This window comes from Podarcis cretensis, assembly GCF_951804945.1.
Source record: "Podarcis cretensis genome assembly, chromosome: 17".
NCBI classification, from domain to species: Eukaryota; Metazoa; Chordata; class Lepidosauria; order Squamata; family Lacertidae; genus Podarcis; species Podarcis cretensis.
The window spans coordinates 39622823-39636304 of record NC_137187.1 but is presented as its reverse complement, the minus strand read 5'-3'; the positions used below and the strand labels follow the sequence as shown (position 1 = coordinate 39636304).

The 13482-nt window shown below is 47.3% G+C and overlaps 1 protein-coding gene across 8 annotated transcripts in view; it reads left to right on the top strand.

Annotated features, from left to right (window-relative positions):
• ATP2B3 (ATPase plasma membrane Ca2+ transporting 3) overlaps positions 1 to 13482 on the top strand; it is a 121728-nt gene that overhangs the window by 54153 nt on the left and 54093 nt on the right. For all 8 annotated transcript variants that reach the window (XM_079958667.1, XM_079958662.1, XM_079958660.1 and 5 more), the window contains 4 exons: positions 7457 to 7654; positions 9109 to 9366; positions 9969 to 10094; positions 12740 to 12865. In XM_079958667.1, the coding sequence (XP_079814793.1) occupies positions 7457 to 7654; positions 9109 to 9366; positions 9969 to 10094; positions 12740 to 12865 (708 nt within the window). The remainder of the gene's footprint in view (positions 1 to 7456; positions 7655 to 9108; positions 9367 to 9968; positions 10095 to 12739; positions 12866 to 13482) is intronic.

Here is a 13482-nt window from a genome sequence, read left to right as displayed (position 1 = left end):
TTTGGATGGTGTCACTCCCCCCCCCTCCACCCCACTCAGCAAGCCACACCTGCTGATATTTCCTCTTCCTTCCATCCATCACTGATAACAGGAGTCCTGTCTCTAGGCACTTCCAGCCTGTCACTATTTTGGGGTGGGATTCAATCACACACTGGCAAATTCAGCACTTCTCCACACTTACCGTACATTTCCTCCGCGCTCTCCAGCAGAAAACCCAAATTGCCATTTGTTGTGTGTCAGCTTTAAAAAGCAGGTTTTCACAGGGAAAGCTCTGTGGCAAAAAAAAAAGGGTGTTCAGACATGGAGCTTTAAAGCTGTGCTTGGAAAGAGCAGGGCTAAAGGGGAGTATGGACAAGCCCCCAGGATGTGCATTTGCAGCTGATTGGGGAAACTTGCTCAGTAAACCCACTTCTTCAAAAATATCAGGCTTCCTGCATTAGGAAAGGGGGGGGGGGGAATGCACTACGGAGTGTGGGACAACACTTCCCTTGATGCATCTGTCTTCCTGCCTCCCCACAAACCAATCAGAATGAACAGTCAGTCAGTAAATAGTCAGCACCATCTAATCTCCCTGCAGACAAATCAGGCTGAGCACTCAACAAGCAGGTCTTCTAGAAGTGCCACCCCCCATCCCTGCCTCTGGTCACTGCACTGTTTTTCTGACCAAAAGCCACACACACCCAGGCTGCTATTTCCACAAGAGGAAAAAATAGGAGGTAGGAGTGCAGCTCAGGGAGGGGGGATATTGGTCAGGAAAATGGTCTGAGGGGAAAGGGTTAAACACACACACACACACACACACACACACACACACAAATCACACACACACTTATTTCCCTCCTTCCCCAAACTGCTTCTCCAGTCAAAGTCACTTGACCACCCCTTGAGGCTGGATTTCAGGGAGCAAGTAGGGATCCAGTTCAGGGAACTGTTTGTGGGCATTGCATGTCACCTCTGATGGGTGTTTTTATAAACGAGGCTTCAGTCTCATTTATAAGAGGTGCTATACCATCCTACATCACAGGGTGCTAGTTTAAGAATTCCTGATAATGATGTGTGTACAGTGCTTTGGAAACTTTGCATGTTGTAAATCGAAGTACTGTGTGTGCGCACACACAAAATCTTCCAGATTAAACAGAACAGCAAAGTCAAAAGAGACCCAAAGGCCAAGTGGTTAAGTGTTATCCCAGCTCAGCCACTCTGTGATAGAGGCCTCACTGCCAGGACCAGCTCCGGACATTTTGCTGCAAACGCAACCCAAGTCAAAATGTCTTATACCTAGGCTGGTCAATTGCTGTTGGCAGCTGAGGCACAACATCTTACAAGCGCTTCTCCCTGGGAGCAAAATAATAATAATAATAAATTTAAAAGTCACATGGTGCTGTCCTGCTGTGACTTTCAAAATCAGCTGTGTGGGATAGTTTCCTCACTCTGCCTAATAGTAGGGCCAGCCCTGTTCACGGCCACAAGTGGAATATAATATGGGCTGAAGGTAGGATTGCTCTAAGCATCAAGTGTAACTGAAAAAAGTCATCCTTTTTCACTAGGGGGAAGTCTCCATCCCGTACTTGGAGTTTCTCAATGTGTGAGAGGGAGCAAACAATTTGATTGGAGGGAGTGATGGCGGCTCAGATATGCCTGCAGCACTACAAAATCCAAGTTGAATGTTCAGGGGGAGAGAAGCAATAGCATCAGAGACAGGAAAATGTCAGTAGATCCCTTCTTGGCCTCAAACTTCTCAGGCATCTGTGCCATCTTGTCCATCAAACAGCAACTCTCTCCTTGATCTTTATAGACTCTCTTTATTACAATCACCCCCAAAATACTTTGGGCACAATTCCCCTGCATGCTTACCCAAACAAGTCCCACTGTGTTCAGGAGAGCTTACACCTTAGCAAATGCATTTAGAATTGCAGCTTTATTATGTAGCACCATCAAGGTTTATGGCATTTTGTTTTTTAATATAAGGGGGAAAGACTGGTCTTTGTTTTCCACCTGTGGGCAGAGGGGCACTTCTGGACAACCTGTTTATTAAGTGTTCATCTCGATATGTTTGCACAAAGTTTGTGGAGAGGTTACATGACGGCCGCTTCCTGACGGTCACTATATTTTGATGGGATTCAATCACAAAACAGCAAATTCTGGCATGGCTGGGAAGCCTCTCACAAGCCCACATTCTCCAAAGGTTGAAAAATGCACTGGAATGCAACAGCATCTAATATCCCTGCAAACAAACAAACAAACATGCATATTAAATAGTCAATGTTGTCTAATCTCCCTGCCAACAAATCAGGATGAATTGCTCAGTAACTAAGTTGTCTGGAAGCTCCTGGTGTTGGCTGTTTATTCAGCATTCATTCTGATTTGTTTGAGGTGGGGGGGAGGTGCAGGTTTAACCCTTTCCCCAGAGGAGCGGTGGGAGGCACCAGTCGGGAACCCCCAGAGAAGAGGGCTCCAAGTCAGAGGATTGGTGGTGGGACGACAATGAGTGGTCAGAGCAGAGCTGTAGCCCCGGGGGAAGCCTCCAGAGGGGCACCAATGAGGCTTGCAGCCTGTGTGTGTTTGTGTGCTGGTGATGCCAAACTGGGTTTTTGACCTGGGTGAAATAAAGCCTTATTTCACCCCTGGGTCAGAGGGAGAAGGAGCAGATTGGGAGGCAGTGTCAGTGGAATCTGAATCCCTGGCTTTGGGAAGGTAGTCACACCTAGTCAGAGGGACTCAGGGTTTCTGTGATCTGCTGGCCGGTCTCTTTCATGGCCAGCTGTGGAGGGGATCTGACAACAGACCCTGAGTTGTGGTTCCTGCTGGCTGCCTGGGTCTCTGACATTTTTAATATTTCACAAAGCCCTCCCACCCTGAGTCCAAGGCTAAGCAAAGGAAGAGAGAATGACTGCAGTGCTACCCTGGGGCTCTTTCATCTCACAGGAGTGGGATCCGGGCCTGGGGCGAAGGCCTCCTCCATCGCCACAGGTGTTAACTCTTTGAAATGTCTATAATACAGGTGTACAGCAGTTCAGGACAAATTTTGCTGCGTGACAACAGTGCTTTCAGCATTGTTGTCTGTTTCTTGAGAATACTTGGGATGCCCAGGCTTTCCAGCATTTTGCAGTTGAAAATAGTAACACTCTTGTGTGATAAATTCTTATTAGCATGAGAAAGGATCGCTGTCTTGACTGCACATTGCTAAAGTCTCTTCCCTGCTTGCACTATGAAATTAAACTGGCCATCATGGCTGCATGCACACCAGGCATTTAAAGCACATTTCCCCACCCCCAAGAATCCTGGGAGCTGTAATTTGTTAACGGTGCTGCGAATTGTAGCTTGCTGGGGGGTAAACTACAGTTTCCAGAATTCTTTGAAGTGTAGCTCTCAATGTGCTTTAAATGTATGGTGTGTATACAGCCGATAACCATTTACTTGAAACAAAAGAAAATACTGTATTTTTCCTTGTAGAATACAATGCTTTTTGCTAAAAGGGTTTAGACAAAATTTGGGGGTCGTCTTATACACGGATAGTGAATGCACAGGGGTTAAAAAAAACCACACTACTTATGGTACTTTCCTGCGGCTGCCATGAAGAAGCTGCCACTGACCTTCCCAGGTGCTTGGCTTGGCTGATCTCCCCCCGAAAAGCGCAACAACTTTGGGTGATCTCAGGTGTTGGGGGGCAGGCTGTGCTGCTGCCCATGAGCGAGCACCCCACCACCCCAGGAGCCACCGGGAGTTGTTACACCGGTGCTTTGAATATTTAATAAAATATCAAAGTTGTTCTGCCTGATGTTTAAAATATTGATTTCTTAATTTGTTGTTGTTGTTGTTTAGTCGTTTAGTCGTGTCTGACTCTTCGTGACCCCATGGACCAGAGCACGCCAGGCACTTCTGTCTTTCACTGCCTCCCGCAGTTTGGTCAAACTCATGCTGGTAGCTTCGAGAACACTGTCCCACCATCTCATCCTCTTTCGTCCCCTTCTCCTTGTGCCCTCCATCTCTCCTAACATCAGGGTCTTGTCCAGGGAGTCTTCTCTTCTCATGAGGTGGCCAAAGTATTGGAGCCTCAGCTTCACGATCTGTCCTTCCAATGAGCACGCAGGGCTGATTTCCTTAAGAATGGAGAGGTTTGATCTTCTTGCAGTCCATGGGACTCTCAAGAGTCTCCTCCAGCACCATAATTCAAAAGCATCAATTCTTCGGTGATCAGCTTTCTTTATGGTCCAGCTCTCACTTCCATACATTACTACTGGGAAAACCATAGCTTTTACTATATGGACCTTTGTCGGCAAGGTGATGTCTCTACTTTTTAAGATGCTGTCTAGGTTTGTCATTGCTTTCCTCCCAAGAAGCAGGCGTCTCTTAATTTCGTGGCTGCTGTCACCATCTGCAGTGATCATAGAGCCCAAGAAAGTAAAATCTTTCACTGCCTCCATTTCTTAATTTAGGGTTCAAAAAAATAGGGGGCGTCTTATATATGGAAAAATGTGGTAATACTTTAGAATGTTTTCACTGAATGTTTGATATCGCAGCAGATCAGGTGAGAGATCAGCTGTGAGTTCAAACACATTCAGAGCATTCTGTCCTTTGAATATAGGAGAGTATAGAGCAAGGGTTGCCACACACTGGCATTTTGTGGCCAATATGTGCACGTTGATGTCAGTGTTCGAAATCAACCAGGAGCCAGGCGCTTTTTGCACCTGGCTGTCAATCACTTGCAGCCAAGTGAAGATGCCTGGGCAACAGGCTGGCACCTGAGATCTCCACCATCTGGGGCTGCATGTATGGGGACCATTGGATCTTGGCTGTTTTCACACACTAACACCACATCCTATAGAATTCTATTAGTTATATTTTATCTACACAGTCAGAATGAATTTCAGGAACCAAAAGGCTTTTTCTGTGCAGCCTGAGCAGGAGCAGTCACCATTAAGAAAAAGAAGGAGGAATAGGCCAATATATACAGTATGTGGGCTGTCCCTGGATCAAGGGACTTCTCTGTTTTGAGAAGAACTTCTTCTCAAAATTCTTAGCCTAGCTCAAGGTTGTCATCTCGGCTAGCCAGATGTTTAACTGAGAATCAATCACAGTCAGTCCCTCATTTGGAAAATAAGGCTTTAGAGCCGTCTTGCCCCAAAATGGCAACTAGACATCCTGTTTTGGTGACTGCAACCTTTGTTGCATTTAGCGCCTGGTTTATATATCCGAGTTTCTAACACTGGTTGGCATCCATGTGCACCACAGTCCAGATGCATCTGCCCCCACTCAGATATGTACCTGATCCTCCTAATAGTTCCCCACCAGTGTAAGAAGAGGGAGTACTAAACAGATAAGGTTGGAGAGTATTGGGGGTATTTTTTAATTCTGTATTTATTTATTTAATTTATATTCCGCCCTTCATCTGAGGATTTCAGGGCAGTTTACAATATAAAAGCACAAAAATACACACCACAGTAATAAACAAAAACAATAACACCCCCCATTGTTTAATTAGCCAAAGACCTGGGAGAAGAGGAAAGTTTGTCCCTGACACTTAAAGATATGTAACAAAGGCACCAAGCAGGCCTCCTTGGGGAGCATGTTCCACAAACAAGGAGCCACTGACCCCTCATGGAGGAAGCACACAAAGAAGGGCCTCAGATGATGATTACAAGGGTCAGACAGGTTCATCTGAGGAGAGGCAGTCCTTAAGGTGTTGCTGTTCTGCGCCATAAGGCTTTATAGGTCAAAACCAGCACTTTTAATTGGGCCCAGAAACTAATTGGCAGGCAGTGCAGCCGGGTCAGGATTGGTGTTATATGCTCAAACTGTCTTGCCCCAGTGAGCAACCTGGCCACTGAATTCTACACCATCTGAAGTTTGTGAACTGTCTTCATCAGCAGACCCATGTATTGCAGGGTCCGGGTCAGTTCATATGGGGAGAGGCAGTCCTTGAGTACCTTTAACCGAATGAACAAATTCCTCTTTGTGGATCCTCATGTGACCAAGACCAAGCTGTGGCGAAGCAGGTTCTACAATTCTACGATTCTGGGTGAAATACCCAAATGCCAGTGCACAACTTCCATTCCATCACCCTTTCCTCCCAAAAGAAATACATCCTGTTGTTGTGGAAAGCTAAGGGCAGGGTCTGAGGAACCTGTGACCTTCAAGATATTTGTTGGACTACAATCCCCACCATTCCTGACCATGGCCTTTTTTGCCTGAGGCTGATGAGTCTAACAGCATCTAGAGGGCCAGAGATTCTCCATCCTTGGCTTAGAGGACACACCAGTCAGGAAGCCAGGCAATAACTTTATTGGGCCTCTCTTTGGCTGCTTCCAGACAACCTGTTTATTGAGCATTCATCCTGAGTTGTTTCCAGGGAGATTAGAGGAGGTTGGATATATAATGAGCATTTGTTCTGATTTGCTTGTGAGGTTAGATTATGTTGCATCAAAGCAAGTGTACCCCAACCTTTCTGCTGCATTTCACTTTCACTTTCCCTCACTTTAGGGGGAAGTGGGTTTATTGCAGAAGACCTCCCAATCAACTATAACCATATATCCTGAATTTGCCAGTACAGTACAGTGGTACCTCGGGTTAAGAACTTAATTCGTGCCAGAGGTTCATTCTTAACCTGAAACGGTTCTTAATCTGAGGCACACTTTCACTAATGGGGCCTCCCACTGCTGCTGCACTGCTGGCGCGCGATTTCCATACTTATCCTGGGGCAAAGCTCTTAACCTGGAGCAACCACTTCCTGATTAATGGAATTTGTAACCCAAAGCATCTGTAACCCAAGGTACCACTGTATATGATTGAATCCCACTCCAAAATGGCAATAGACTGGAGGTGCTCCCTGTCTCTCTTAAACCAAAACAACAGCAACAGGGAACCCCTGATTCCATCCATGACATTTCATAGTCTACGTCATGCGTGGCGAACCTGCTGGACTCAAGTCCCAGTCAGCATGGCTAATGATCAGGAAAGATGGAGTCCAACAACATCTGAGGGCCACAGGTTCCCCATCCCAGGTCTAGGCACCTGGAGTCAGGAATTTCTCACTGCGATAGTTAGCCTGTGTCTGGGCTGTACCATTTCAAAGTACAAGGGGATGAGTTCACATAACTGGATGCTCCTCCACGCTAAAAGAAAATAGCTTGCATATGGAAGAGTAGCATATCAAGGGCATGTATTTAAGCCTAGGCCACAGGGAGAAAGAATGTTGGGAACTGGAAATTACACAAAGAGACACTAGAGACGGAAGGGGCCCTCAAAAGCCATCTACCCAACCCCTCACCAATTCAGGAAATCCACTCTTTGTTTTTTTAATGTATTTTTTCCTAGTACGTTAGAACTTTACACACCACTTGGAGCATTTGTATGGAAGAGCAGGCAACAGCCCTCCATAAATCACCTAGTTTTGGAATTACAACTTGTACAGCTTGATGTCATCTGCTCTCTCTTCTTCCCCCCTCCACCCCCGCAGGCCTCTCGGACAACACAGCTGACCTGGAAAAGAGAAGGCAGATCTACGGACAGAACTTCATCCCCCCAAAGAAGCCTAAGACCTTCCTGCAGTTAGTATGGGAGGCCCTCCAAGATGTGACACTGATCATTCTTGAAATTGCTGCCATAATCTCCCTGGGGTTGTCTTTTTATGCTCCACCAGGCGAAGAAAGCGAAGGTGAGATGTGCTCCTTATAGAGTCATTAGATCTGCTGGAGAGCAGAACTCCCTTCTCAAGGAGGTCATGGCCTGCTAGTCTTGGAATTAAAGGAAGAAGGCGGGCTCTGAGCCAACCTATCTAGGATATTGCCTTTCCCATAAGACCCTGCAGCAGGGCTGGTAGCCTGTGGCCCTCCAGAAGATGTTGAGCTGCATCATCCTTGACCATTGGCTGTGAGGGCCTGGGCTGATGGGAGCTGGAAGTCCAACAACACCTGAAGGGCCATAGGTTCCCCCGTTAGCTAGCTAGCTGGTCACCTTATGTCCCACCTGAAGATAAGAGCCCGGGACAGCTAGCATTCATTAAACAACAATATAAGGTCTTAAGCAGGTATTTGAAGCAAAGTGCTGAAGTGCTTGCTTAATATTACAAGGCAAGGTGTCCCACAGCCTAGGTGCTAACAGACTTGAATGCCCTTCTATCTTGTAGAAGCAAGGTGAGCTTCATATGTTGGGGATCCCAGGCCAGATCCCAGGCCCACACAGACTGCCTTTGGCTTCACGATGCTGAGGTCAAAACTAAGATCTGTCTTTCAACAGAAGATCAATGTGCCTTCTTGAAACATCCATCGAATCAACAACTATTTCTGCTTTCCAGTCTTCTGAAATTTATCGAGTTCTCCATCACTTTCCACTGACTGCTCCATTTATCTACCCTGCTGATTCATTCATTTTCTTGTTCCTATGAAGTACTTTTAATGTACAAAGAGTATTATGTGATTCTCTACTTCCTTCAGCTGCATAACAACCCTCTGAGGTAGAGGACTGCTATTCTCATAGTCCTCCTGCACAAGTTCATGTCTGAAATGGGCTTTACACTCCAAGCGTACCCATGCAATGACCCATTTAGGGTAGCCTTTGGCAATCATCCAGATCCATGTAGTTGTGGTTAGTAGTTAACAACAAGCAAATTCACCAAGATAAATTTATATTTATGGAACATACTTGAAGGTTGTGAGATGTTCAGGACATATGCACACCAGAAAATTAAGTTGCCTCATTCACAGAATGGGAACTGACAATCTGGAAGAAGGACTAGGGCTATGTGATTTAGGTAATTTCAGACTCTGGAGTTCATGATCTTAATGTCTAGCCCCCACCCCTGCTTTAGATGGCAAAGTGATCTGCTGAGCAGGGCCCCAGACCTCTGCCTTTAATAAAAATTCTGCACCACTTGATTGTAAGAAAAAACCTCAAAGACTTAAGGCAGGTATGGGGAAATGGTGGCCTTCTAGAGACTGTTGTACTCCAACTCCCACCATCCCCACTCCGTGGCTATGAATGATGGGAGTTGTCATCCAGTGTCTTCTGGAGGTACCTTGGTTCGTCATCCCTGACTGAAGAATGATGTGGTCATAAGGATAGGAGCCTCCTCCCTCTCCAACACCTTCTTTTTCTCCCCCATTTTCCTAGTCTGCGGGAACGTGGCAGCCAGCGCAGAGGATGAGGGTGAGTCAGAAGCTGGTTGGATTGAGGGTGCTGCCATCCTGCTCTCGGTGATCTGTGTAGTGTTGGTCACAGCCTTCAATGACTGGAGTAAGGAGAAGCAGTTCCGAGGTCTGCAGAGCCGCATAGAGCAGGAGCAGAAGTTTGCCGTCATCCGCAATGGGCAACAGGTCCAAATCCCTGTGGCTGAACTGGTTGCCGGGGACATTGCTCAAATCAAATATGGTAAGGGACAAGGAAGGGGCTGGTGGGCTGGGCTGGATTTATTATTGGGGGCCTGCTGAAGGCGTGACTGTTACAGGGAGAGCCTGGGTAATGATATCAAGATAAATTTTTGGGATTTGATCTGTGACAGTCCTGAGATCTAAAATCTGCTGAGGAACCCTTGAGATCCTTGCTGCATGAAGGGTGCCTGTGGCATCAGATGGGGCTCCTTCACAGCTGTGGAGCAGTTACCAAGAGCCTACCTCTATGTGAGGTTCCCTTGCAGATGTGGCGCATGGGGGAGAAGGCATCCTATAATTCCAGGTTCAGAAAGCTTTGCAGTGGTAGAACAAACATTGAGAACATCCTTCTAGCAGACCACATTTTCCAAACATAGTATATGGATTGGGTAATTAAATGGGCACCCCTGCTAGCGCTAAGAAACTGAGATGGGATAGGGAACAGAAGGTGGTATTCGGAGATGAACAGCACTATCCTGTGCATGTCTCCTGAGATGCACTGAGCCCTGTGGGAATTACTCCTCTTAGGTAAGTGTTTATGGGATTGCAGCCTAAGCAGAGTTGTTCTTTGAGACCATGACTCTGACCTGCTTCTTTCTCCAGGTGACTTGCTTCCTGCAGATGGGGTGCTTATCCAGGGGAACGATCTCAAGATTGATGAGAGCTCCTTGACGGGGGAGTCAGATCACGTGCGCAAATCAGTGGACAAGGATCCCATGCTTCTGTCAGGTGAGCGGTACAAGAAAGAAAGGGATGCAATTTAGGAAAGCCAAAAGGATCATGTGCTGATTTGGTTGCTGTGCACTGACAGTAGCCAGAGGTGGAACTAGCTGCCCCTGTGCACCCAGAGACGGGGCCAGTGTCCCATGGGGCGGAGCCAGCATCCCGGGGGCAAGACGCCCATGGGGCGGAGTGAGCCACCCATGGCCGGCTGTTACCTGGGCAGGGGGGGGGAGGGAGCCACGCTGCTTTGCCAGCAGCCTTCCTCCCTTCCCCGTTCCTTTTGACAGCTCGGGGGAGGCTTCCCTCCCCCAGGAAGCAGCCCGGGAGTGGGGGGGAATGGCACGCCACCCACCCGTGACTCCCAAGCCTCCCCCAAGCTGTCAAAATGAAGGAGGAAGGGGGAAAGGCCGCTGGCAAGGTGGCACAGCTCCACCCCTTCCCCCGACAGCTCAGGGTAGGCTTGGGAGTCATAGGCAGGCGGCACACCAAATGTCACACCCCCCCCCCCCAGAGATGACACCTGGGGCACACCGCCCCCACCACACACACCCCTTCCTCTGCCCCTGACAGTAGCCTCCAAATTCTCTGGTTTCAGGAAACCCTTTCCACTGTGGTGCATCTGCAAGGAACGAGTGTGGCTGCCATAGAGCCCCCTTTGGTTTAAGGAGCTGGGGGGATACTTGCCTCCCATGAGCTGAGTCTTAAAGCACCACCCATCACTTTACCTGTAGCTGCTGTCACCACTGCTGATCTTCTCCTTGCAAAGCCCCGGATAAACTTCCCTCGGAGCTCCCTGGATCACAACTTGAAAACCTCTGCTGTAGGAGAGCTTGCGAATGCTGCTATGGCACCCATGGTGACTTTGGCATATGCCGAAGGATGTCGGAATGGGTGTCAGGAGCAGAAGTGCGCCCCCATTGCCTCAGCGACTGGGTCAGTTCTCCTATTGCCTGCCATCAGTTCCAGCTCCTGTTGCAAAACCATACTCCGTTCACAATAAGTGTGACAGTCACCCTTGCAACAATATTTTAAAACAAAGTGCAACTGCAAAATGCAACTTATTATTATTATTTATTAGATTTATTACTCGGCCTTCACCATAAGGGTGTGTTACAACAATTGAAAAACACAATATTAAAATAAGTTAAAACAATTTATTATTTAAATAATAGGGTGTGGTCTTCAGCGTATGGCAAAAGCTATACAATGAAGGGACCAGATGCATGGACCTCTGCGAGAAGGGGTGATTTCTTATGCTTTTATATTTGTTGGAAGCCACCCAGAGTAGCTGGAGCAACCCAGTCAGATGGCAGGGTACCAATAAAAAAATTATTATTGTTGCTATTCAGTAGCTTAGAAAGCTCTCTCTGCTGATCTTAACCCCATTTAGCTTGCAGTAGCACATCTGAAGCACGTTGGGAGCTGTTGCAGGAGCTACTACAGGAGCCTGGAGGGTTTGGAGGAGATTCTGAAGAGGCTGGGAGAGAGCTAGAGAAGATTCTAAGGAGAGTTGAAATTTGGAGAGAGAGCAGAGAGACTAAAGCCTAGCACAGTGAAAGGGAGGGAGAAGGACACATCCAGAGACGGCCATGGAGGAGAAAGAAGCCACTGCCATCCCCACCCCAAAAGGAGCCTGGCGCCCCCTTCCCAAAGCCCGGGAAGCTTCTGCCCAGCTTAGGGAGGGAGGCGCAATGCTCCGACAAGGTCCAAGAGCCCTCCCACCACCTTCCCAAAGCCCACCCATCTCTGGCTCCTCCCAACATCTTGACGTCACATGTGCAACACTGGGACATCACAACATCACACACACGACATAGGGGCCCCCAATCACCCTTGCAAGCTAGCACCTTGCAAGCACCAAGCTAGCACCAAGGCCCATTATTTTTACTAGTCTACTAAATTGCATTTTTGCCACCTCCTTTCAGGAAATATGGGGCTGGAGGCACCTCACACTGCTTGAGGACCCTGACAATCTTCCTCCTCATCCATCTACTACAGTTGGCACCCAAGTCCCATAATTCCTGTACAACAAGGGGCAGAAGCTGGGAGAAGTGGGGCTACTCAAGTGATCATTTACTCAACTGTGGGGTGGTATTCAACTAAGTTTTACTCAGAACAGACCCACTGAAATGAATGACTCTTGCTAAGTTAGGTTTGTTCATTTAAATTGGTCTACTCTGAGCAACACTTAGTAGGCTACCATCGCATGGTTTTCAAAATTTCCACCTTCAGGAAACCTTCTGCACCGCATTTTGTCTGTCAAAACACTCGTGAACATTTACAAAAGATCCTGGAGGGTGGTCTAGGGGGCATATGCAGAGTGTTGGCCAGAACTTTCAGGCTCACCAATGTCCCACATAAACATCATGTACCTAAAAATCACCCAGTACTTTCCTGTGGCTGCAGATCATGAAGGAAAATTGTTAGTGGCTGGCAAATTAGCTTTCAGGGGAGTTGTTTGCCTTTATTGGTCTTCTCATCAAGAAATTCCTGTTAAGCTTCCACGGAACCACAGTGTTCCCCAGGGCACAGTTGAATAGCCACTGGACTATGGGATCTTGTAGTGACTCCAAGTGATCTGAGCCTTCTGCTCCTGGCTTGGTTTCCAACTTTCTTCAGATACCCTACTGACTCTCCCTTTGTTTTCCCAGGCACCCACGTCATGGAAGGCTCTGGGCGAATGGTTGTTACAGCCGTTGGGGTCAACTCACAGACTGGGATTATCTTCACTTTGCTGGGTGCTGGTGGAGAAGAGGAGGAAAAGAAAGACAAAAAAGGTAAGGTATTCCCTCTGGCGTAGGTAAGCCATTCCCCAGTGCATATCTGTAGCCTTTGTGACACATTTCAAGTCTTCATGTTCAGGTCAGCCATTTGTTTACCAATGCAAGAGTGACATGATCAGTCTCTCTCGGGTCCGTCTTTCAACAATGTTTTCAAAATTGGCCAGCTTTTGTCCACAATGTCTCTCATCTGTGTAGTATTAAGTCAATGCACACAATCATGGTTACAACATAATAGGACCTCACTACTTAGATATTGCCTTCAAGGTCATCAAATTCATTCAAGTGCCCTCAAGTTTAGCATCATCCTGCTGTCCTTGGTTATACAAGCAGTTCTGTGCCTTCAGGCATTCCTTCCCTAAAGAATTCTGGGCACTGTCGTTTACCTTTCACAAACAATTTCCAGCCCTTAACAAACTACAATGCCCAGAATTATTTGAGGGAAATAATGTGATTCTAAAGTGCTGCAAAGGTAGAATGTGGACAGAGTCAGTATCTCACACGGTACTATATTGCTGCCCAGATCTTTCCCTGAATCGGCTGTTTAACTATTAAACATGTTTGCCACATACTATAACTCAGCATCATTCGTATGGGCTCAGTAGCACTGGATA